The sequence below is a fragment of the Spermophilus citellus genome (assembly GCF_964194105.1).
Source record: "Spermophilus citellus genome assembly, chromosome: 1".
Lineage (NCBI taxonomy): Eukaryota > Metazoa > Chordata > Mammalia > Rodentia > Sciuridae > Spermophilus > Spermophilus citellus.
This window is the reverse complement of record NC_138182.1, coordinates 18,367,606-18,395,258: the sequence shown is the minus strand read 5'-3', so window position 1 is coordinate 18,395,258 and position 27,653 is coordinate 18,367,606. Positions and strand designations below refer to the sequence as shown.

Below are 27,653 nucleotides of genomic sequence, written 5' to 3'. Positions count from 1 at the left end.
AAATTGTTTAATATCTCATTCTTGTTTAAACTGCCCTTTATTTGACCATAGACCAGCCTGGATCAGCTATTAGTTATTTGTAATGGCCCTGTCCAGGTATATTTGTGTGGTTATATATGTATGTGATTTGTGTTAATTCTGTGGATATAGGTTAATATGCAATAATGATTTAGAGAATTAACATATTAAATTATAAGTAAAAGATTGGCTTGAAGAAAGTAATCTCACTTTTCTTTTAATTTTGGGAAGTATAATTATAATATATCATGTCCTACAGAATATAATGTTTGACCTAAGAAACTAGATTTATACATCTATGTATTTCATTAAATGCATTGTGGTTATTTAATTTACTTCTTACCTTCATTTTTCTTCTCCCCTTCTTCTCCCATTCTTCTGATGCAGACATCTTGCTTATTCACAAGATGTCTTTGTTTCCCCCTGCACCACTGCCATTCATCCTCTGTACCTTTCTGGCCAGCTTAACATGGGTATTGTGACAGAAGGCTCCAGAGTTAACTCTAGAATTGTCTTATGAGAAAGGTTGTTTTCTTTTCCACCAATTCACTTCAGATTTTTAGAGTGGTTTCATAGGGTTGTTGCACAAGAGCGTTGGAGAATTGATAAAGTTTGGCATGCACTCTCCTCCTTTGGCCCTATGCTTTTTTCTGAGTTCTATCTGAGTTTGTTTTCTATTTCCACTTTTATTCCTGCATTAACTCAGCTTTTATTTTCACCCTCCTGAGAAGTCTTGAATTTGGAGTAGGACACAAACTCATAATAAACTTGAACAGTTCATTTTGGAGTGATGGCTCAGAAGATGAGCTGGTTTTGTTCTGAGATGGAGATAGGGATCAGACATAGGGGTAAGGAGACAAACAGAATTTTCTTATGGGAACAAGATTCAATAACTTTGCAGTATTACCACATAGAGAATGAATTCAGTAAGCCTTTTCTAACTTCAGTGTTCTATTTACAAAATCACAAGACTTTTATAAATTGCCAGACTGCATTGCATAAGCCAAATGCCAGCAGAGCAGTGACCTTTCAAATTACTGGTACAACAGAAGCCAAGATCAGAAAGCTCCAACTTAAAGCAAACACTGAAAAGAAATCCTACAGAAATGACTTCTGTGTCCGGTCAACTTAAAATAACATGACATATTGTAAAACATGTTTGGCTTTTTTGGTAGAATAGTCTGTAAGGATTTAACTATTTTTGAAAATATAAATCTGGAGATTTGTGGTATTTGAGTTTATGGATAAAATATTTTTAAAAAAATTTTAAAAGAGCAATAGTGGGAAAGTTTGCTAAAAGAGTTGTATGAAAGATGATTTTAATAAGTTAATGAGGGAGGTGAAAATTGAGTGGAGTTGGATGGGTTTGTTTGGATGCACATCTGGAGGATTGGGGAAAGTGAAGTTATGTTGCAAACAAAATAACAAGAGCATGCCAAGATGTTAGGTCTCATTTGAAATATCCTATAGAGATAAACTTAAAAGTAGATCATGAGGAATTTTGAATCAGTTTTTCAATTGAAAATTTTATGAGCTTCCATAGTTTTCCTGTTTCATATACATTTCTTTATGGGTTTTACTTAAAATATATGAAAATGCAAATACCAATCCATTTATGACAAAATTAGATTCATATATATGTACATATTTGAATGTGTATATATGTAGAAAATGTTTCAGTCTATATTTAAAATGTTCTTTGAAGATGTTTTATCAATGATAAAGTGAACAGTACTATTGTTTTTAGATCTTCAGTTTTCTGGTTTGCAATTTTCCCATCATTTTAATTTTTGCATACATAGTCTCATCATTAGAATAAAATAGTAAAATTACAGATCTTGACATATTTACATTTGAGTAGATGACTAGGATGACCTATATGATGCCTAATGCTTTCTAGACACTTATTTACTTCTCATGTATCTGTGGAAATGACTATGAGAAGGGGGGAATTTTTAGAGATTATCATTATGTTTGGTGTTTTAAAGCACATTCATCTACTCTCGTGTCTGGTGATTATTTTAACGTGATGAGTGTTTCTTTCACAGCAGACATGTGTATGAGCTATCTATAGCCAGATTTTATCACAAGTGTTTGAAAGGCTTTTGCAGCTACAGGGGATTGCCAGACAGTTAGTATAAAGCAAATTGAGTCTATTGAGAAATTAATTCAACAGCTGAAAGTACATTTGCCTTAGAGTCATCAGATATTCTGCCCACCAAACTCATCCTCCAAGATAGCATCCCTAATGAGCTTCCTAAACCAATTAAACATAAGCAGGAAGCATCATCAGTCATCAAAACTGACTATTTTCAGCTAATCAGCTGCCTGCACAAACTGCATGGCATTGAGGAACAGAAGAGCCCTCTGAAGGGTGGTCATTTTATTGTTGTTGTTGTTTTTCACTCTGTCCTCACTTTGTTGGTTTCTCAATTTTATGGATGCGTTGCTATGCACAGAACCCTGTCAACGAGCTTTATAGTGTATAAAGTGCTTTTGCATGCATTATCATTCAGTAGAATAAAATGAGTTTTAATAGGCTTAAGTGATTTGCCTAAGGCACACAATTAATGTGTGGCTGGGACTCAATCATGCCCTTTCCTCTGTTGTAATTGTTCTATAAATATGTATGTATTGATTGACTTTCTATGACAGGCCATAGGCTGAGATTGTGAAATGCCATCATTTTATGTTTGGTTGAGGCAGATTCAAATGACAGAGCCAAGGCAGAGTGGGATTGTAGATAGGGATTTTTATTCCCACATGGGTTTCCTCCTTTCACAGTATCAGTTTCTACTGGTAATAATGGTAACAATGATCAAGTTAAGTAACTATCACTGATCACATACAATGTGCCAACACTTTACATAATATAACACAAATAATACTCATAAAACTTTCCAAAGAGACATTCTTATCACATTTTACAGATACAGACTATATAGGCCCAGAGACATAATGTCAAATTTATTGGGGATTTTAAGTTTTAAAAATCCTCATATTGTATGACTGTATGGAACATCTATCTATTCATATATGTGGTTAAAATTAGGAGATTTGTTATAGTATATCGCATGAATGTGTGGTCATTAATTGAGAAATTTTCATGTGTTGCTCATAGATTTTGGTTTCATTATCATTCTGAACTCATTTTATTTCTTTATGTTCCTTTAAATGTGTATACAGGGAAATCCTTTTGTTTTACTAAATATCAGTTGGGGAGTCTCCTCCATGATAGAAATATGCTTATTTCTCAAGATTAGTTGAGAGTAGCATGTCAAATTGTGCTTGTGTCTGAGGGTGGAACCACGGGAGCAGAGGGTAGCTATGTGTCTGGAGTGGGAGGGGAATGAAGATAACAGATTCCTTCTATAGGAATAAGGCAGGAGTTCATTACCTGGTGATCCAAATCATGAAGCTAGACTTTCCTTCCTACTCTAGAGACAGACCTTTTGCATTAATCAACCTTTAACAATATGTCCATATTTATTATGAAACAGTTCTATATGTTTATTTTAAATGATCCCTTTCCTTTTTAGTTTATAGTAATTAGATGCAAACACAAATATATTTAATATATCTTGGCATGATTCATGATTCTTCAATGACAATTTTTTTTTGTTGTTTAAACAATTTCTTAGAAGTCTCCAGGTACTCAGGAATAAGATTGTTTTAAATTATTCTTATTAAGATTATAAAGAAACATAATTAGTAATAACACAAAATTAAGCCTTCAAGCTATTTCTTCTTTTTTTCCTGCTTTTCAGATTATATAATTCATTTTAATTTTATCTTGTTGCATATTCGTGAATATCATCTTTGAAATAATGTATACATTGAGCATTTTTTAAAAACAAAAACTACTGTATTCTCTTTTGATATAGATGTTTAGCTTCCAAAATATCTGTTACACAGTACATGCTCAAAAAAAAGTCAATGAATTAATATGTGAATCAATCAATCTGGCAGTCAAAAAGTACGAATTCAAAGTTATTCCAGAATATCACAGCCTTGAATGTCTTCAGTAAAGTGAAAGCTCTTTAATAAATTAGATATAGAAACATTAAAGACAGGGTTAGCTTAATTATTTTTGAACTTTAAATCAATCAATCAATATATGCACATTTAACATTTATCTTGTAATAAGCACTCTCTTCATAATGGGGAGTGGTATAGAGAAATCTAAATCCTGGTCTAATCTCTAAGAAACTTACCATTAATCAAGAAGGGTGATATATGCTCAAGAAAACTGATTAAGTGCCACCAAATGGCATAGAGTTTAAAAGATCACAGATATACATATGGAATAGAAAACGATATATTTGAGTTTGAACTTGAATGTTAGATATAATATGATGAGTTGAAAGGAAAGTGTGTATTCTTTGTGTGGCAAAACAGGAGTTGAAAGTGAGGGGACAATAAAACAAGCATGAACAAAATTAAAAAGTCACATGATTTCTGTGAGAATGATTGACTGCTCTGTAACCAAATTTGGGTACTGAGGAGCTGTGTTCAAATACAATTTTTTAAAAAGAGAAGCAATATATCAATGGCACCTTGACTGCTAAGTCACCTTTGGACATGTTTTCTTGGACTCATTTCTAAAGTATACCAGCATGTGCTAAGTGAGGGGAGATGGGAAATTTGCTTATGTAAATTTGGAAAATGTGAGGTAAATCATAATTAGACAAGTTTGCTTCCTATGATATTTCTCCTGAGCTTTCAGAACTAAAAAGGGGAAATCATGGTCATTTCCCAAACATTTTACCACTGTTCTTTTTACCCACTTGTTCCCTCTTCTAGGTACATGTTATAAGTGCTTTTTGACAGTAGAGTGTCTCAAAGAGCATTAAGAATCAGAAATGACATGGTAAAAGTATTGATTTGGGGAAAATAAAAATATATGGTGGTGTTGGGTAAGAGAGACTAATGACCCCCGCAGTATGGGATATCAGAAGGTATGTTTTAAATGCCAAGTGAATGGTGAAGATTAATAATTTTGCTGGAAGATAGAAAGTGGGAGAGTTCATCTTTACTTCTAACCACAGCTTAGAGGTGAAGTAAGCAGTACATGGAATATGAGTTAACACCAGATGGTAATGTATATACAGGTGGAGGCACAGTCTGTTAATCTGTTAGGATGAGCTCCCTGAAAGAGACTAAAATTAGAGGATTTATACTCTTCACTGAAACACATTTATTAAAAATTCTTATTTATTTATTTATTTATTTATTTATTTATTTATTTATTTATTTATTTATTTTGAAGTAATTGGGGAGAAAGGTGAACAAAAGAAGAAATTTGGATAGTATAGTCCGAGAGAGAGAGAGAGAGAGAGAGAGAGAGAATATGAGCAAAGTTCTTATTGTGAAAAGCCCATTGGTTTTTTTGTTTGTTTGTTTGTTTGGACTGGAAATTCACTAATATTTTTGTAAACTTTAAAAATTTTGAGAATGAAAATGAACATTTGCTGACAGGTAGTAACTGAGAATTGAGAAAATGAATGAGAAGGGGTAACTATTGACCCTATCAGAGGGAGAGGGGCTTATTGGAGACCTGGAGTCATGGATCAAATGGGAACCTGGATATATTTGGATCAGTTGATCACAGGAAACAGCAATTATACCCCTTATTCAGAGACATGAAAATCAGTGAGAAGGATTATGAAAAGGCAGAGAAAATGAAAACTGATGCAAAGGTGAAATCTGATAGCTTGTTTCCAAGGGTACCATCTTATTGATAAGGTGGTGTCTTATGGAAATTTTCACCTCTTGTTCTGAAAAATGTGGTAAAGAATCAGAAGATATCAGACAAAATTTCCAAGAAGTAAGTGTGGCCCAATCAGGGATTGGAGAGTATATTATTTTCTTCTTGCTACATAGCAAATGACCACATATTTAGAAGCTCAAGACAACTTCCATTTTTTATCGCATAGCTTTATTGATCAGAAGTTTGAGTTGGCTCATTGCTCAGGACTTAACAAGGCCAAAATCAAGTTTTCAGCCACAATTTGGAGGTTCTGAAAGGAAATCCACTTCTAGGCTTAAGTAGGCAGTAGAGAGAACACAGTTATAGGGCTGAGAGCCTCATTTTCTTGCCGTTGGCATGGCAGATTACTCCACTTTCAGCTGCTAAAGGACACTAGAAGTCCTTTAATAGGCTCCCACAGCATCCCAACATATACCTCCACAACAAACAGTTTTCTTGGATTCAATGTCCCTGATCTTCCATGCTTCAAATGTTTTTTGACTCTGGTGATAGCCAGAGAAATCTTTCCCTTTTAAAGAACTTATGTGATTATATGAATCCATCCCAGAGAAATCTTATTTATGGTACAAGACCAACTGATTACTGACATTAATAACATTTGAAACATTTCTTTGGATATGAAAGGTAGTAGGTATGAAAGTGACATCATATGTTCAGTCCCAAGGATAGAGTAGGAAGTCTTGGTGTCAGTTTTACAATTGTGCTCAGCACAGATAATTTGAGTTGAAATATAGTTTTACACAATCCTATATCTTAAAAGTTTGAGGTCCTTAAGTATTTCCTACAATTTCACTCTAGAGAAACATAGATAACATAATAAATGCTTTTTTTTAAAGTTCCCTATTATTTTGTATCAGTCAATACAAATAAGTGAATAATTCTCTGACAATGAATATATTCAAAGACTTTCAAATGAATCTTATTTCCTAATGTAGTAACTTTTGTTTTATATGGACAATTTTTTAGCTTGAATTTTTTAGTTCAAATTCTTTGGGTTGTGGCCTTGTGACTTATACATTGTTTATATTGTTAAGGAGATTTCATCAGGATTCTGGTAAAGATCCCAGTAAAAATAGTAGCAGAAATCTTAGGGAAATATGGTTGATATGGAAAATGTTAGAAAAAGATGTTGGGGTCAGAAAGGAAGCAGGACCTACCAGAGAAGTTGTCTTTTGTTATACTGTCAGATAATACTTTAAAAATATAATGTGAGTTGTGTAATTGGATTCTTTATCAAATAATTCTTTCAAGTAATGTGTTCTGGGTGTTCAAATAATATTGTAATAGAATATATGATAAAGTAGATAATAATAATCAACATGTATTATTTTTAATGTGCTGACACTCTAAGTATTTGCAAAGTGCTTTACATAAGTTTTTCTCACACTATGAATGTGGCATACATAAATTCATGTCCGTACTTTAGATGTAAGTAAATTGAATTTTTAATTAAGTTATCCCAATCCAATGTGTCTTGGTTAGTGTATGTCAGAATCAGGATTCATATCTAAGTAGGTTGGACCTCAGAGTCCAATCCCTTTGTGAAGATACTAAATGCATGATGAATGGCATGATAAATGGTATAAAATAAAACCATTTGTACTTACAATTCTTTTTCATATTTTAATTTTTATATGGTTTGTTGCATTTTTATGTTTCCTCATTGCCATGGATCTGCCCTTCTTTTCTAGGAAATAGAATACATACACATCAGCACATTAAACATAGTAAAGAAGGTTTCTTAAATGTAATTTACTAAATTCATTTGATGTTGAAAGAAGCCTTCTTTTAAATTTAACACATATTACATAATTTTTGAAAAATTTTGGTAAAAAGTAAGAATTTTAACCATTTGTTTTGCATACCTTTAGAAAAACTAAATCTTAAAAACTGTAATAATTTAGAATTCATGACTTTTTAAATTTTGAAGTTTATAATTGTCAAAGTCCAGTTGATTAATATAAGTATTCTTTAAATGTTAAACATTTTCATCTTAGACATGCTGAAGCTATTTCACTATTCTTCAACATGAAAGATTTAATGTGGGTTGTGTAATTAGTATTTGCAAATTGATACTGTTTTTTTGAAAATCACAGAAGTCACAATCCTAAATCTTTCATAAAGTACTATGAGAATCTAAATGGCCATTAAGTGGGCAGCAGAGGTACATATCATTCATACTATAGCACTTCCCTCTTGGGCTTATACTGGTTTATGTGTTCCCCTAAACTACGTTAGAGTAGAAAATGTCACATATTGGATTATTTTACTCAGTTTTAGCTTTAAGTGAAACATTCTATTATTTATAACATCACCTTTGTGAAAAGGAGTTCAGACACACTTCCAATATTATTTAAAAATATTACCAACACTCCTATGCTGCAGGGGAGAATGGCTATTCTATCTATTTTACTTATAAAGGTAAATGAAATCCATAAGAACTAAGAACTGAGAAGTTAGCTAAACTTCTTAAATACCTTGTAGAAATTGAAAACACTACCTGAATCTTTTGCCCCAAATTCATTTCTGGGCCATAGACATTGGGCCTTATTTTTTTATTTGAGAAAGTTTAAGTAGAGATATTAATGTTTGTGTTCAAAATTTTGGATTCTTTAGATGAAATTATTTTCTAGAAAGATAGTACTCTAACATTTGAGAAATTTTGGATAGTACAAAACTGTACACTATTACCGGTGATCACACTACAAGGGTGGTTATGTCCTTTTGCAGTTTGCTTTACCAAGCTTAAGCATTATTTTTTAAACAGTAAAAGATCCTCTGGCCAAACTACCCATAAGCAAAAAAAAAAAAAAAAAAAAAAAAGAAAAAGAAAAAAGAAAAAAAAGAAAAAAAAACTAGTTTTATTTGTTTCCTAAAGCATTATCCAAAGACTTATCACAAAGTTAGTAGGCAGAGTATAGCTCTTTATGAATATAAGTTTTTGCCCATTATTATGAATTCAGTTGTTTTAATATTTTGAAGATTTGACTTAGTAGGGTATCTATACCAAAATGGTGGATCCCTATAAGAATGATTGTTATTTCTACCTAAGTTTAAGAATTGTGTTCTTAGAAGATTTGAATTTGCTAATAATAAATATTTTTTGGTGTCTGCATTTAGTTGTTACAGGGTAGGTCACCCAAGCCCAACAAGTGGGAGCTTATTCAGCTGGGCAGTGGTGGTGGCATGGTGGAGCAAGTCAGTGGAGACTGTGATGATGAGGATGGTTGCGGAGGATCAGGGAGTGGAGAAGTGAAGAGGACACTGAAAATCACCAACTGTAAGTGGATGATTACAGTACTGCTTTTAAAGAATTGGTTTTAAAATATAATTAAGAACATTCATTATGATGATCATAAAGTATATATATATATAATATATATATATTATATATATAATGTATATATAATAATAAAAATGGCAAGTAATTCAGAAGCAGACAACAATAATTATAAATGAAAATGAGCTTTATTTGTAGTTATTTAGGACATGTATTCTTGGGGATTTTATGTTTTTAACTAATGGATTCAAATGGAAATTATATTTATCCATAAAAAACAATGAGTGATCATTAGTTCTGAGAATTAAAAGTTTTAAAGTGGAATAGCTCTTAGACCATAATGGATATTAAATGCATATTGATAAGTAATGTAAAACCAGCATTGGTAAGTGCTGTACAATAATCAAATTTTGCATTTTTAAAGTGTTATTATGCTCCTATGTACAGGTTTTTTCCTCTATTAGGTTTTCATTATAAACAAAATACAAATGAATTGGTAAACATATGGTTAGTTTTATTTAAAAACAACTTGGATTTAACTCTTTTGTACTTTTCCAAAAATCTCACCATGTGAGATCACTTTGTTTAATTCCATGAATTTAAAGCCATTTCTGGTATCGCTAGACAGGTCACTACCACAGAAAAATATAACTCTCGAATAACAAAAAGGAAAATAAGAAAGGAAAAGAAAAACAACCACATGGATTTCTCTTTCTGGTCTTCACATAAAAGAAGAGGAATATAGGCTCTATGCCTTCCATTGTTATGTGCCTACAAAAGCTCTTATGAACAAGACAACCAGAGTGACCACCTGAGAAATAAATGTCAAGGTACCCAGAGCAGCTGGCTTTCAACCATTCATTTAGCTCTGATTCTACCAAATATGAAGCTAAATCCATCTGATGGGCACATACTGCCCCACTTGGAGGTTGGCACAGTACCCTCCAAATCACACAGAGGTGCTTTGCACCTGTTTAGACATGTTCTATAGTGAAAGAAAACTTGGTTCACTTTTCAGTTCTATTGTAGGGAATTAAGAACACTACAAATGCTTCAAGCATCCATTCTTCATTCTTCTACAATGTAATTTTATAAGCCAAATATATTGGTTAAAGAAATGGAAACCAAATAGAGATGTAAAATTAAAATACAATTAATGTAAAGGTATTTTATTTGACATAATAGTTTTATTTACCATAAATGTAAATAAATAGGAGTTAGTGTACTTGAGCAAGATTTGAACAAAAGACCATGAAGTGCTTACTGCAAATCAAGTATCTATATTTATATGTAGAGATAAGGATATGTCTTCTTGTAATCGGTGTTAACACAATTCGTCACAGTCTTTTTATATTTTTTAAGGAAAACAAATGGTTTGCTCTAGGAAAGAATCATTTTTGCTTAAAGTTAATATGTTCTCCACTGTATTTAGGAATTTTGACACTTATCTATTAGGGTTATATTTAACTCAATAATATTTTATTCTCATCTTTCTAGAATATTTACATACATTATAATTTTATTGTTATTTAAATGCTAGCAAGACTTTACAACATCAAAATTATTACAAGAAAAAGAGTACAGGTTTAAATTTCATCTATAATGTGTGTGTGTGTGTGTGTGTGTGTGTGCGCGCGCGCATGCACACTTGTGTGGAGTTTGTATCTGTATGGGGTTTTTCACTTTCTGAAGTTACTTATAAGCTCAAGGACTTGTTATAAATAACTTTTTTTGGTTTGTTTCATAAGAGAAAAAGAGTGAAGGATATTCAGCTAACGTTTTCTCAGGAAACTATACTTGTCAAGATGGCAAGAATTTTTTTTTTTAACTTCCAAAATCCTGGTTTCAATTACTGTTGAAATGGACAGGTATGGTAAAGCAACTACCCATCAGAATTGGGGAGATTAAGATACACATGATTTTCAGCAACTCCAGACAAACATCCTTTCAAAATCCACATCTGCTTGCTCTAAGTGGGTTACCCATTATGTTTCTAAGAGCTTATAACTGTTGCTTTTCAATTTTTAATAAGTGGCTAGGAAACTACTGTAGATAGCATGCTGAAATAAAGAAGGATAAGAAAGCTACCAAAGTGTAGGTCCCATTTCTATTTTTATAAAAGACTGTAATATTTTTCCTGTTTGGGCTAGTAGGATACATTGGTAAAGCAAGTAAAGATGTCATTTCAGATGTTCTTAATATCTTACAGACATTGTACTCCATAAAGTTTACTAAGTGTTATACGGATTAAGAAGTTAGAATGTGCCATTATTTCTTCCTTATACTTATGTTTATTTTTATAAAATGTAATATAAATATAAGTTCATTTGTTACCTCAAAAAGTCTTATTAGGAACAACATCTGATTAGGAATTAAAAGAAACAAAAGACTGATATGAAATTATGACTTACCTATCAGGGTTATATTCAATTCCATGATCTTTTATTTTCATCATATCTAGAATATTTACATGCACTATAATTTCATTGTCAGACTTTATATATCTGATTAGGAATTAAGTCTGATTTTATATAAATATATATATATATATATACATATATATATATATATATATATATATATATATATACACACACACAAATAGATATACATGTACATATAGTTATATATATTTTTTAATATATTTATTTTTTTAGTTATAGGTGGACACAATATCTTTATTTTATTTTATGTGGTGCTAAGGATTGAACACAGTGCTTCATGCAGGCTAGGTGAACACTGTAACTCTGAGCCACAGCCCAAGCCCAGTTTTTAAAGGAATAATACTACTATTGTGTCCTATAATTTCAATGACTCTGCTCCACTTAAGCTAATGTACAAGTTGATAAATATTTTCCTAATTACTCTTGAACTGATTTTTTGTTTATGTTTCTGTTCATGTTTTTTTTTTTTCATGCAACACAGGGGTCTATAAACTCAGTATAGTATTTATTTTGGCAAAGTTTTGCCACTAAAATATTTTTGCATCTTTTAGGTGTCATTTTATTTTCATTAATTATTTAACATTTTTTTTTGAAAATGTAAAAATTATCTCCACTTGTAATCCTACCTGTAGGCTATTATAAAGTATGAATTAATATGTTTCTTATAGAAGTAAGCCACCTATACTATGTAGTTTTCATTGTTAGGAAATGTAAAAACATTTTCCTATTTCAGTAAAGTGGCTATACATCTCAGTATTTAGGAAATATTTTCTATGTTTTATAATATTTAATTTGCTCTTTGCATAGATATGGATCTTTCATTAATACCCTGAAATTTCAGGATTGGCATGACTCTGAACCTTCCCTTTGCTCCCTGGCCAACATACCTGATATTTGCCACTGTAGCTACTTCATGTAGGTTGTAAACACCAATAGAAAAAATAAGTTCTCTTCTTTTAGGAATGCAGAACAAACCAAATATCATTAAAATCAATACCTCTTTAACAGTGTAACTACTATTCTAATGCCTCTAAATCCTGATAGCTTCAAATGTGGAAAAAATCAAACCAGAGTGCTGCTAAAGATAGAATATAATTAAACTATACCACATATGATTTTGAACATCTGTGGTAGCATTTCTAACAATTCTTATGTGATATTATGATTTAAATTGTAATACCTTTGCTGTAAAACCATATATCACCCATAAGTAATATTTTTTTGCAAATTTATTTTAATAAGGTTGTTCATAGAAATAATCTCAGGTGAAATGAGGTCATAAGTTCATTCAGATGCCAGATGATAAATAAGCTTATTTTAAGTCTTCAAATTATTTTACACAACTAATCTCTATCTGTATATTCGTCATTATTTTTTTACAATTTTGTTTAAACTTTATTATTTATTTATTTATTTATTATTCGTATGTGGTTAGAGAATCGAACCCAGGGCCTTGCACGTGCGAGGTGAGCGCTCTACCACTGAACCACAACCCCAGCCCCTTCATCATTATTTTTATATGATATTGTATGTAGTGTAATTTAGCAGTTTTTTTAAAAGCTTTACTTCCTTAAAGTCCTATAAATGACATCAAAGTTTGCTCAGTGTGTGCCATTGATGTTTTTCCTTGTGGTGGCATCAGAGTTCCTGCAGGGCAGTCATAATATGAGTTCACATAGAAAAGAGCATTCAGAGTACCAGAGCAGCATTCTGAACCCTTGGCCCTGTGCAGTGGTCTCCTACCTATCCATCCAAGATCTTTCTTTAGAAGGACTGTGGATCTTCATGCTCTCTTCTTGTGTCCTATGCTGAGGTTTTCCTCCTATTCCTCATCATCCCAAACACTAAATATTTGAACAACCTAGAATTCAGTTCTCAGGCTTTTTATTAGCTTGCTTTACAATTGTCCCTTGTTCCACAGACTTCTTACTCAGTCATAATAACAATAATAATAAGATTCCCTACCACTCATAGTACTATCCAGTTCATAAGCATTTACCAAGGTGACATTTCAGGAAGTAGAATTACTGAGCCAAAGTATTCAACTTAAATAAGATTAATTTAGAAATAGTAGGATAATACATTGGAATATTAAATTGCTAAATCTTTTTTTTTTTAAAGAGAGTGAGAGAGGGGAGAGAGAGGGAGAGAGAGAGAGAGAGAGAGAGAGAGAGAGAGAGAGAGAGAATTTTTAATATTTATTTTTTAGTTCTCGGCGGACACAACATCTTTGTTGGTATGTGGTGCTGAGGATCGAACCCGGGTTGCACGCACTCAGGCGAGTGCGCTACCGCTTGAGCCACATCCCCAGCCCTAAATTGCTAAATCTTGAAATAATTCTTGGTAGATATTCTACAATGTAAAATAAGTTGGGCTATTATTTATATTGTGCTCTGCATTCTCACTTAGCAACCTCATATTAGCCTTTAGCAAATGAGTCTATATCCTGGTACTAAGAATGAACTTGGTAGAAAATATTGTATTCAATATCTTTTCCATGTGCACAGTAAAGTAAAAATAACCCTTTGTTGACTATTAAAGAATAAAGGATGCTGATTTATTTGTAATGCAGGATTATAGAGTGAGTGAAAAAATCTCGGGTTTCTTACACTTTTTTTTACCAAAAATCACCTTTTCCTCAAAATCTCAGCTAGGCATGTAGATTTGGGAGAGCTAAAAAATACGACTTTATTTTCCTTTCCAGAAATACTAAACTATACATTTGTATACATTGAGCTTATTATGTGTTTACTTTATCCGTACATACAAACATAAATCATACTTATAGGGTTATTTAGATTACAATTTTTGTGGCATATTGAAAATAATCTTGAATAATGGCTGTGCACATTGGTCTACATTTTATAGTGTCTCATACTGAAGGATCAGATAGAACTCTGAATGTTAAAAACCACAGAAATATTCACAAAGACATACTTCTTGATCTTGATCTTGTTCAATGTTCAAAATTGTAAATACTTTGATTTTTACTAACTAGGGAAACTTCTGTGATACTGATGAAAATTATACCAAAGAAAAATGAAATGTATATCTAAGATAAATTGCATTTTAATTAATATGTGATCACTATGAATTTAATATTCTGATTATACATTTCCATTTTTACTTATAAATAATTGACACTTGTCTTAGCTGTTTGCTATATTTTTTAAACATGATTGTGTGTAATGGAATATGGGTATCTAATGAATCACGTAAAAATCATCTTTAATTCTCTTGAAAAGTTATATATTGCATTCACAGATTTAAGAAATAGAATTGAAATAAAGGCATTTGTCCTTGAATGCCTTAGTGATGATTTTCATTGCATTGACTTATACTAATGTTGAATCACTGAGGTGAAAAGGGAAAACTTATTAATTAAAATTTAAAGAAGGCTCCTACCTTGCATCCCAGATCAACTAGCATTCTGCAGTGTCTCATAACTAAATCTGTATCACACCAGAGGACGTAAAATAATGTTATCATCTTTTTTGAACAACATAGTACTATGTTGATATGACCAACAAAAGAAATAAAAAATTAAAATCCCAAGAAAATATCAGATACATTTTATGATGAATCGACTGTCATGATAGCTGTCAACAAAAATCATAAACAAACCCATATATCATGCCATTGAAAATAAATAGTACAGATATTGAAATTGTAATACTCTCTCTTAGGATTAATTAATAAAGTATACTATCTAGGAAAATTTTAGTATACCTTCAGCTCCTAAACAACTTCTTTATCTTTATGTAGAAAGAGTGATTTTCATATAGTGATTTTCATATAGCTCTGGTCCCAGAGCTTCTCAAAACTTCTTATATATACAAGTTACTTGGATGTCCCATTACAAAGTAAAACAGGAGGATGGAGTTAGGATATTTCTTATGATCAGATGATGCTGTTGCTTGTAGTCCAAGGAATGCATTATAAGGAGCAAAAATTTATATCTTTGTTTACTACAGTTCTTCTCTATTCATATCTCCAAAATAAGTCTGTAGTAAAAACATAAATAAACTTTTAAAGATTCTAGCTATAATTTTATATTATTATTGCAAAAGAGCATCATATGAATGAGAACATTAGGAAACAGTACAATTGAGCCAATAATGGTGGCTTGTCCTATATGAATTTTGAAGTCCACCTCAGTTTTATTTTTAAGCCGTACGTTTACTTCCTAACTCTGAAAGAGAGCTATTTTCATCTTTCCTTGGGATAGGAAGTCCTCAGGTTACCCTTGCTTCCATTTTGAATCAGTACCTCTGGTTTCTCAACAGAAATGCTTCCCATTTATCACCTCCTCCAGGTTGTGATGAACACTGAAGAAATAACTTTCACAATCCCCTATATCACATTAAATGCCAGCAGAGATAAATCAAAAGTTTTATGTGTACTCAAGGAAAGAAGAGCGACTATCCAAATGGGGAAGTCATAAAATACTTTGTGAAGGAGACAGACAAAGGGCAATCTGGAAACAGACAAACAGATTGTGACTGCAATATTTATGAGGAAGTGGCACATGAGAGGGTGGACTTATGATTTGATTTCGGGAACTGATGATAGGAAAGGAGAAGGCATCCTGGGAAAAGCAAGTATCATTATTATCTCAGGATTCTTCTAGTGCCTTCCTTAGGAAGGTCTTGTGGAAAAACGCTGCACAAGTCCTTTCAAGGTGAGAGGGTGCATGCCCTTTATATTTGAAAGTCAATTTTGGTGGCACAAGATGTTGGTTTTCATTTTCTTTCCTTGCATTTGTAAGTGAGGTTTCTCTGCTTTGGCATTACTTCTAGGTTGCGATATATTTTTAAATGAATTTCTATTATTTTTTTTTTAATTTGGGATATCTAACTTCTTTTCTGAGTTTTTCTAATTCTGATTTATGTTGTTATTTGTTGTTGTATTCTTCACTTAATTTTAGCTCACCTTGAAATTGTATGTTTTCGAATATACTTTTCTGGTGCTTTTCATTGTAGGAATTATCACAGAATATGCTGCTTCCTTGTGATTACTTTTTGTGGTATTTAATCTTGATGATTTTCTGCTCTTTATTTTTGTGTTAATTTAAAATTTCCATTTTTTATTATTTGTTTTAATTAGTTATACATGACAGTAGAATGCACTTATATACTTTGATGTATTATACATAGATGGGATATAATTTCTCCTTTTTTTGAGTATACATATTGTAGAGTCACATTGGTCAGTCACATACATACATACAGTAATAATGTCTGTTTCATTCTACTATTAAGATTTGACTCATAGATTTATTTTCAATGAATATTAAAAGAAAATGTAATGATTCGATTTTTGAGATGACCTGTCTCTCATCCCTACATTTATCCATATCTTCTCTTTCTAGCTCTTTGCTATCCTTGTCCCATTGTTCTTAATTATAAATCCAGAAGTTTATCTTCAATTGTGGACTTCTCTTGCCCTAAAATTGTATAAAAATATTGCCAATTTTTGTTTCAAGAGATTATTGGGCTTCAGAGATCTAGCCCTCTTAGCCTTGCTTATTGTGTTTAATTCTTCAACTTATGCTTTATACACATGATAGAAGTACAAAGATTGTATGTCCTTGCTCATTTCTGTTTCCAGCATCATGAGAATAATTCTTCACTAACATTTGCTTAAAATGACATCATTTGATTTTAGTTTTGCAATCAAATTACCTTTCTATTTCATGTAAGGATTTGGGGGCGTCCACAACCTATGTTGTCAGCATCATTGTTACAAATGATGTGACAGAAATAGATGATATGCTGATGTTTTCTACATCTTTGGTCCTGACATATTTATAAGGTGTTTGATATTAAACAGCAGAGATTTTAAGTTTATATATACCCAATTATGTCTCTGCCAATGTAATAGACTTCATTACAATTAATGTATGAATGTGCAGCAATTTGTTGTCTGTTGTTTCCAGATTTAATGAGTACAAGTAATGCCACAAGCAAACCTCTCTATGCATATGAGTTTGTGTTATTTCAGGTTGTAAAATTGATCTTCAAAGTGATTGTAAAAATTTATGTTTGAACTATCTCTGAAGATAAATTATTAGATTTTTTTTTGCCATGATTTCATGTCTATAGACTTTTTAATTTGCCAAAGTTTGAGTTTACATAGTAACAAGTGTTTTTATGTGTGTCACAGAAAAATGTCACCAGACAAAATTAAATAGGCAAGAAAGACATCACTCAAGAGTATTACAATAGGGAAGAGAAATTTAACTCCACTGGCCAAAAGGCAGAGAAGTTTTAGGACTTGAAGTGAGCTTGTGGAAAAATATTGGGATGGCAATAGGGCTAAGGCTGGTCAATGTGATTAGGTAGGCCATCTATTAGCTAACTGGTGCTTGTATTAACTACTACCCTCCTACCATGCGGGACAGGGTACTGTCTTTCTTAATAATTGCATTTCATAGAAATGCATCCCAGGTCCTTGAAAAAGATGACCCTGAGTTGTAAACCTGGAAAGAAGCTAGGAAAAGGTTTCCATCCCAAAGGGGCAGAAAAAGAATTTCTGGTAACATGTTTTCATTTTTTATTTATGGATTAAAAAAAATGACAGCGGAATGCGTTACAATTCTTATTACACATATACAGCACAATTTTTCATATCTTTATGTAAAGTATGTTGACACCCAATTCGTGTCTTCATACCTGTACTTTGGATAATGATGTCTACCACATTTCACTATCCTTGCTAATCCCCTGCCCCTCCCTTTTCCTCCCACCCTTTTGCCCTATCTAGAATTCATCTATTCCTCCCATGCTCCCCTTCCCTACCCTACTATGAGTCAGCCTTCTTACATCAGAGAAAACATTTGGCATTTGTTTTTTGGGGATTAGCTAACTTCACTTAGCATTATCTTTTCCAATGCCATCCATTTACCTGCAAATGCCATGATTTTATTCTCTTTTATTGCTGAGTAAAATTCCATTGTGTATATATGCCACGTTTTTTTTTTTTTTTTATCCATTCATCCACTGAAGGGCATCTAGGTTGGCTCCACAGTTTAGCTATTGTGAATTGTGCTGCTATAAACATTGATGTGGTTGTGTCCCTGTAGTATGCTGTTTTTAAGTCCTTTGGGTATAGTCCCGAGGAGAGGGATAGCTGGGTCAAATGGTAACACGTTTTCTAAAGTACATTCTCTAAGAAAAAGAATTTCAGGGACTTATGGTCTGGAAGAAATGAAAAAAATGATTCTGTAGTCAGGCCCAAGGTTAAGACTGATTACATTAAGACTGACTTAATGAAATGCATTTCACTGATTACTGGTGAAGTTGATCATCACTTTTGTTTATTGGTTATTTTTTGTGTCTATTTTGTAAATTTTCTTTTTTTATACCTTTTAAATATTTTATTTCAAGGCTGATTTGAAATATCTCATTATAAACCTAGCTAATAATATTTTGTTAGTATATAAGATTGACAAGTTATCTTCTGCTTCTGGCAAGTCTTTTAAGGATATAATGTGTTGCCTTTATAATCATAAGGTGCTCAAAATTCAGAAGGAGAAACAAGCAAATGTTGAAATGGAAAGTATGAGGCATAGAGGGGGCATTAATGCTAGAAGGTAACATTTTTCTAGGAAAAGCATCCTGGTAATTACACTTGGGCTAAGTGAGCATGCAGAATCAAAGAAAGTCAAATGAAAAGTAGGAAAAAATTCATTCCAGGCATAGCATTTACAAAAAGCACATTAGTTTTAGATACCACAGTGTTTTCAGAGGTGCACAATGTGTGTGCTCTTTCTGAAACACACCCTTTGAGGAGATAATGAGAAAAGAGGCTAGGAAAGCAGCCAGAGATTTCAGTAACATAGAAGAATATATATAATAGTCTGGCTAGTAGCTGGGCTTTGTTCTATAGGAAATAATGGATTTACTCAACTTCAAAGGAATCCAAAGGAAAATCTATATATTCAATGCTCAAGGTACAATTAATATGACAGGTGCTAGTGATAGTTAACAACAGTCAGCTCTAGACTGTCCAATTGACAAGTCTAAAATGAAATTTACCATCTTTCCTCCCAAAGCAGAGTTTATTTTGCCTTTTTAAGTGGATACATAACCCATCTCTGTCCTCCAAAGCTGGAAAGTCAAGTTATCCCACTATCATCTGGTTCCCTCCCTTTCCACATGAAATTAGACCCATTGCCCTTACTGCTAAATTCCTTTTAAACATATTCTCTTCCTTATCCCTATTGCCACTTTGTTAGCGTAGTTCCTCAACTTCCTGGCTGGAACTGTTTGTATAATGTCTTGTCTTAAAGTCTCTTTGCTCTCTATGGACCATTTCTTTGCTCCTCTTGAAATGACATTTTTAAACTAATGGTCTGGTTCTTTTCTGAGATATGGGATTTCAGCCCACCATGGGATATTATTAGGCAGAGAATTAGACCTCTAAAAAGAGGAGGATAGCTTAGTGTTAAAATTTTATGAACAGTTGAACAATAGCTTTTAGATATTTGTTCCTTCAGACACCTATTTTTTAAAAAACTGGGAATTGAACCCATGGGTGCTTACATTTATTTTTATTTTTATTTTTGAGACAGGATCTCACTAAGTTGCTTAGGGCCTTGCTAAGTTGCTGAGGCTGGCCTCAAGCTTATAGTCCTCCTACCTCAACCTCCCCAATTGCTGGGATTATACATGTGCCAAAATACCTGGGTAGATACTCAATTTTAATTCTTTCAATGACATTGAGATGCTTTTGACCAAATTAAATTTTCTCAGTAAAATGAATAGTGACATTCATTTGTTCTTTCTTTCTTAAGATAGTACTTTAAAAATCAAAATAACTCCATAGCTCTTGTGCTGGTCATTTGCCTGTTTTGTTGTAAGCTCCAAGGTTACCCTTCTATCATTTGTTTATAATTATGCAAAATACATTCTCCAAACTCTTCAGCCAAGTTCCCAAACTACATGAGACCTATAAATTTACCAGATTCTTTTGCCAGCTAGCTTGCTGTTACTTATTCTACCAATGGAAGATCCTAAAAGGAAATTAAATAAAAGAGATACTACTTTCTTCCTGTTTCCAGTTCCTGTTAGTATTCCATCCATGATGGAGGATCTTCTCTTGCTCCAGACACTTTTAGGTCTTATATTAGCAGACATGCTTTACTGTTTAGGATACCTGTACTAGCTACCTTTGCCTCTTTTGCCAATCTATAGTGCCTCCTAAACATTTGAACATCATTCAGAAAAAGCTATACTCCCATTGTCCATCCTGAGATGTATACTACCTTTCCGAGTCCTTAGAATTTAGCTATCCTATCCCTTCTCCCTCTTCAATACTAGGAATGAAGGCTGCTTCCTGTAATTGCCAATATACATATCCCTCAACTCCCCTTTACGTGTCTATTTATCAATTTCTGTATTTAAAATTGTTTCTGTTTTCTTGACTGGAACTTATCTGATACACCTAAATTTAGAATCAAAACATACTTATGATCTGAAAACCAGTCTTCCTGTCAATTTTCAGGGAGTTCAAACTGTTACAGTTTTCTGTGGATATATATTCTGCTGCAGGTTGATATCTGTTTTGCCATTTCCTCCCAAATTCCAGAGGAAAATGATCACATAGAAAATTCAATGAAATAACTCATTCATGCTTGGATCTTGAACAGAGAGTAAGAGAAAATAGTTGTCTTGTTGGTAAGAGGTACCCTAGAGGCAGCACTGGACCACTGAATCTTTGATTTAATTGATATTGTATCAAACTCCAAGAATGAGACTAGTATGGAAAACTACTTCTCTGAGGAATGACTTTTGGGGACTGTTGGGTTTTCTGTGGAGACAACAATATAGAGTTAGGGAAGATTGAAATATGTTAATTAATTCATACATAAATAAATATATAAAAAGCAAATAGAGCCAAGATATGGTATGAAATGTTTTCATGTCTTGAAAACAAATTTCAAGTCTGTTTACTTCATTGTTGCTGACTTCAAGTTCGCCTGGACTTTGTATATGTGCATTGACTTTGTAAAATACACTCAAGTATTTCTTAAACATCCTATTTATTTATCAGAAATATATTTAGTATGGACTAATTATCTAATCTGATAACTTTGTTGGTTCCTATGATCCACTCAAGAGTTTAGTTTTCCATATGAGTTACAATAATCATAATACACTGTAAGATTTTTTTTTTTTTAGAGAAAGTCAGGAAACATCTTTTTATTTTTCTGTCCATGACAACCTTTTTTTAAATCATGGAATATATAACTTACATAAGACTTATCTCTGTGCTTGTTTAAAATACAGATTGTAGAGTTCTACCAGAAATACTAAAATCACATTTCAATAGAAGAGCCTAGAAACTCATATTCAACAAGCATAATAAATAACCATTATTTCCAGTAAAGCTTAGAACAACTGCCTCACAGTGCTTACCACAATGCCTCCAAATGCAAGACAGTTAACGAATGTGTTCTGAATTGCATGAATAGATGAGCATAATCTACATGTCTCTAAGAAATGTCTTAATTAACATTAACAACCAAATTTTCTAACAAATTAAAAATATTGACATTTATTGTAGTAAAGAATATTATTCAGAAACCAAAATGAATATAAATATGTTTATATGCAAAGACCAAAGCAGAGTTAAAACAGAATAAATTTGGTAAGTATAGTTTTCTTCAACAAATATGAATTGTATGAATTATATAAATAACTTTCATATTTTCACCTGGTAGAGACCTGACTAGAATTTTTTTACATTAGTTAAATGTGCTATTTTGAGTGAAAATTAATAATCAAGAAGTAATTATTAAGTGATAATTGTTAAACTGAACTGTAAAGTACTGAACTTAAGAGTGTAATTTTCCAGATTAATGTGTAATGTCTCAGTTTTGAGGGAGATACATTAATACAATAAGTATTGCTCAAGTATAGTTTTTGATTGATTTTGTTTGACTTCCTTTAATTTTCATATAACTTTAATTTCTTATGCTAATTTTTAGAATATAAATAATTATGTTTACCTATTAAGCAATGTATAAAATTTAATTCTAGTTCCCTGGTTATAAATATGCAAACAATATGGATTTTATATTATAACACTTCAGAATGACTATGAATAGCTCTTACTCTCACTTTACAAGTATAGTCTCTATAATCCTTTTTTTGTTTTTGTCCTGAAATCTAAACTACATTATAGAGCTCAGAAGGAAATAACATGGCACTAATTTCATACAAATTTTGAACTCCAAATTAAATTTGTGTCTCTAGTCGCTTCTTCTTTGTAGTCCTAACCCCATAATTATCTTCTCTTGGCAGTTAACCCCTTACCTCCACAATGTCCACTCATTCATGCATTGATTGAACAAATACTTTCTTGGTACTTATTCTGTCCTAGTCACCATGCAAATTTCTGACTCTAGGGGATAAACATGATTAATCATGAAGTTATGGTGCAATGTGAGAATTTTTACTTGGAAAAAGGAGATTTTATGGGAGCACATAGGAAGGATAACTCACCTAGTCTTGGGGATGATGGAAAGACTTTCTCAAGGGGAAACATTCTGACGACATCTGAAGGCATAATTATTAATAAAGTCATGGATAACCAGGGAGCAATCACTATAGAAAGAGAAAGAAGCAGCAGAAACAGAAACCTGATCATTAGAGAAAGCTGGGCTTTCTTAGGGAACTACATCCAATTTCAGAATGTTATATACAATATAGGCTGGAGATTGGCATGAGCCACCTCATGAGCCAATTACTAGTACCCTGCTGTGCCAATAATCCAGTCACTGATGCTCAGATTTTTCCCTATCAAAAGTTCTAAAATTGCAATGTTAAGAATTTTTTTTTTAAAGAATGTATTTAGAGAGGAAGTTTAGGGCCTATCACTGTAATCCAAGTCCACAGTATTGGTGGACATAAATGAAAATCAAATGGTTTTTCCCTGGTGATTTCTCCACCTCTTCAAGTGAACTTGATTGCTTTCTCATCTGCTAATTTAAAATTTTGTATATATCTATATCATGACAATATAGTTTGCTTATTTTCTTCTTTATTTGGGTTGATTAACTTCAGCATCTCCGATGTCTTGGAGATAACTTGTCATTATGACATAATGTTCCTCTATGATGGTTCAGCAAAACTTGCTCAAGCTCAGTGAACAGTCATGTAGTAAAAATTTCCCATCTCAAAGAGTTTATTATTAACAAAACTTAAATATAAAATATGAAAATTGAGTTTTTAAATAATCTTAAGAGCATACTGGCACCATAAAAATAATAGATAATAGATATCCAAAGATATTCAATTATAGTGCCTAGCCTCCTTCTGAGTATATCCATCCATTAACATATTAAACCTTAACAGAAACCTATAGGTAATATTGTTGGCACATACACATTGAATCCTTTGCCATGAATTACATTAACTTTAGCTAGCATGCTACAGAGCCAAAATTCAGAGCCAGGAAAAAATAGTACTTCAACCAAAAATAATGTAAGAGTAGTCTTGGGAGATTATATATAAGAAACTCTGTGCCATATTTTAAAAGTTTTGAAGTTATTTGTGTATTGATGGGCAAAATAGAAAACTACAAAAGAAATTTATTTGAAAGGATATTTTTAAATATCTGTCTAAATCTATGAACAAGCAATTTAAAAAGTAAATAGTGTTCAGTTCAGTTATATACTTCATATAGAGCAAGGATTTGTTTGATTGCACTTTTAAAGAAGACCATGGATGACCTTTTACAAAAAAGTGATAGGTTTCATAAAAGAAGTACACTGGAGAATGTATAAAGTAATATGACCTCTAATTGTGGTTCTATTTCTAATGTCCAGGGACCTTGAACAAGACTTGGATCTCATTTGCTAGAGAGGCTCACAAAATCTATTTTATCTCTTAAACTTTATATTTCAGAGAAGGGCATATTACAAAAGAATGGTTGTTACTTATAAAAGATCTTAGGTATAGTTGATCTTGATGAAAGCCACCGTTTTAAAACCCATCGTAAAAAGACCACCAGAGACACATCTCCTTGCCAAAGTTAGGTTATTCATTTGAAAAATCCAGAGAAACAACATAACAAAAGACCTTTGAAGGGACTAATGAAAGGTGTGTTGTAAATACTGACTTGCAGATTTGCACTTGTGCTGAATAAGTCTATGGATTAACTTAAAATGAGAATAGATTGGCCCTGAATAGGTGCTATTCTCCAGGGAAGGCTGTTTAACTCTTGGGTATCAAAATGATCTTTGTTCAAGAGATGAAGGCTGAAGCTATCCTGAAAAATCATTGATAAGAAAGAATAATCACTTGTGTGATCTTGGCTGTGTTTTTCAGAAAAATTGCTTTAGGTTTTGTTAGGAATATTGTAGTCATCTCTTATCTATGTTGGTCAGTCAGCTTTTCATCCCTATGACCAAAATACTAGATATAACCAACTTAAAGGAGGAAAGACTTGTTTAGGTTTATAGTCTCAGAAGCTTGAGTTCATGGCTGGCTGTCTCCATTGATCTGGTGCCTGAGGTGAGACAGAATATCTTTTTTTTTTTTTTTTTTTTTAAAGAGAGAGTGAGAGAGGGGAGAGAGAGAGAGAGAGAGAGAGAGAGAGAGAGAGAGAGAGAGAGAGAGAGAGAGAGAGAGAGAATTTTTTAATATTTATTTTTTAGTTCTCGGCGGACACAACATCTTTGTCGGTATGTGGTGCTGAGGATCGAACCAGGGCCGCACGCATGCTACCGCTTGAGCCACATCCCCAGCCCCGACAGAATATCTTAATGGCAGGGTGTAGTGTAGGAAAGCTGCTTAGCCCATGGCAGATGGAAACAAAAAAGAAAGAGAGAAAGGGTCAGGGGCAAGATATAGTCCTGGAGTGGGGAGGAGGGCAAGCCTTCAATGTCCTACTTCCTCCAACCATGTCTATCTGCCTATAGTTTCCACCTCCTCCTAGTAGTCCATTCAGGTGATCGAACCATCAAATGGATTAATCCACTGATGAGGTTGAAGCCCTATGACCCCAGTCACTTCCTAAAGCCCCACCCATTGGGGATCAAGTCTTCAATACATGAGCTTGTGGGGGTCATTTCAGATGGGAAACTATGATAGCAACCAAAATGAGACAATAACACACACATACACACACACACACACACATAGACACTCGCCTAAATAGTGAAATTTTCTTTTCTAATTGCCAACAGAATTTTACAGGGAAAGTAATGAATGTAAGGTGTTTTAAAATTTTTCTCATAGTTAACTTTATGGCCCATTTTATATGAAAACATCTTATACTTAAGACCTTATGATATTGATTATCAAAATTATAGAATCAGAATTGAACAGTATTAATGACTCATTATAATCCAGTAGACTATAACAATTTATATTTCATGATCAATATTTATATTATTTTAGTGTTCATTACTGGGCATTGAAGTGGAGAGAGAAAAAAATTTCTTTTTGTTAACAATAATTTTTAAATGGTTCTTAATGTTGGGAAGAAAGAGACCCAAGTTACAAGTCATATAAAAATCCACATTCCATGGTTGTCTCAAATGAAGTGAGTAAATACAATTTAAATGATTCAAGCTGAAAGAAATACACTTGAGAGTCAAATCTAGAAAAACAAGCAGAAGTAACAATGTATGAAGATATACTGCACTGTTTTCTGGTCCAGGAGTTAGGACAAAGCAATGCTGATTGTAAAGACTCTGACATACAGAAAAAGGTTCAGAGGGTAGCTTCAGGTAAGTTAAAAACTAAGTTATATGTCAGACTACCTGCTGTGGTTACACAGGGCACCACCTCTGGACACAAAAGCTTCCAGATCCCAGCTTGCTGTCATGGGAATCATGTGGATACCAGAGCTCCATGCCTTTCAGAAAATGTCATTTATTATTTTAAATTGGCCTCTTAGATCAATTTAATTTTTTTCATTTTAGTTCAACTTTAGTTTTTACTGTCAACTTAAGACCAAGAAGTATCAGGACAGAAAGGGAAGGAGGGAGAACAATTTTTTTTTTTTTTTTTTTAGTCTCAAACTGAAAAGCCTGCAAATTGAATTGTCATGTTGTTAATGAGATCCAGTGAGGAGGTCCAAACCTTGTGTGGTTCCATGACCTTGAAGTATGTGATGGCAAAGGGACTGGGGTAGCTGTCACTTAGTGAGGGCCAGCTTAGGTTCAGCTGATGTGCTTCTCAAGGTTGGCCCTCCTTTCTTCTTGGCAGTCCTGGTCCTGATGAGGAAGGATCTGCTACTTTGAGTAGGGGAGACTTCTCATCGAGGCAGGAGTCTTTCTACTTGGTACAAGTGACTATCCCCTGTCAAGGTCCAGCCCCGGCTGGGGAAAATGAGGGTCCAGGGTGGTCCCGAAGGAGGAGTGGTGTCGGCGAAAGAAGAAGAGTCCAGATGACAGGTTGCAAGTTACGAGCAACCTCCAGAAGACTTCTCATTGCCCCTGGAGGGACCTTTATTTTTATTCCTTTTTTACAGGTGTTTTTTCAGGTGGTTAATGGATAGCTTCAAAGCCCAAAACTTTTTTTTGATTTACATAATTTTCAAGAGTTACAATCTTTTCTGACATACATTGATTACCTAAGATATTAAGTACATTGTTCAAAATATTTTTCTGTAACCTTAGACAATCATGATTAAGCTTTTACGTTTTCACCTCAATCACTAGGTGCTAGGCGATGCAACTAGACTACATGACTCCTGACCTATTATCCACTTCTAACTTTAAAGCTTACCTATAATTATTTCATTAACCTTTAACTTTAAAGCATACTTACAGTTATTGGTAAGCTTTCTTACTTCTAAACTAAAATCCCAGTAAAACACACTTAAAGTGGTGAAAGTCTATTATTTAAAAGCCTACTACTCTGAAGTGCCTCTAAAATATATCTATGTTAATTTTACATTATTCTATTTTTAATTTCCAAGGTAATTTCCTTTTTTCATATGACCCATTCAACTGCTTTCTTAAAGAACTTCCTTGATCCTTGGTCAAAGCACACCAATTCTTATGTCTTTGTAATCTTTAACTAAAGGGCAGGCTTTACACCTCAACTCATTTGTCATTTATAACGATGTGTTTTCCATTTTCATCATAAGTTTCTGCGTAAAGCAAAGGAGGGTCTATTGG

At 32.9% G+C, this 27,653-nt stretch overlaps 1 protein-coding gene across 1 annotated transcript in view; it reads left to right on the top strand.

Annotated features, from left to right (window-relative positions):
• GPC5 (glypican 5) overlaps positions 1-9,112 on the top strand; it is a gene marked incomplete at both ends in the record, with an annotated part of 647,880 nt that extends 638,768 nt beyond the window's left edge. The window contains one exon of the mRNA XM_081309273.1: positions 8,909-9,112. Coding sequence (XP_081165399.1) covers positions 8,909-9,112 — 204 coding nt within the window. The remainder of the gene's footprint in view (positions 1-8,908) is intronic.
• Positions 9,113-27,653: the final 18,541 nt, after the last annotated feature.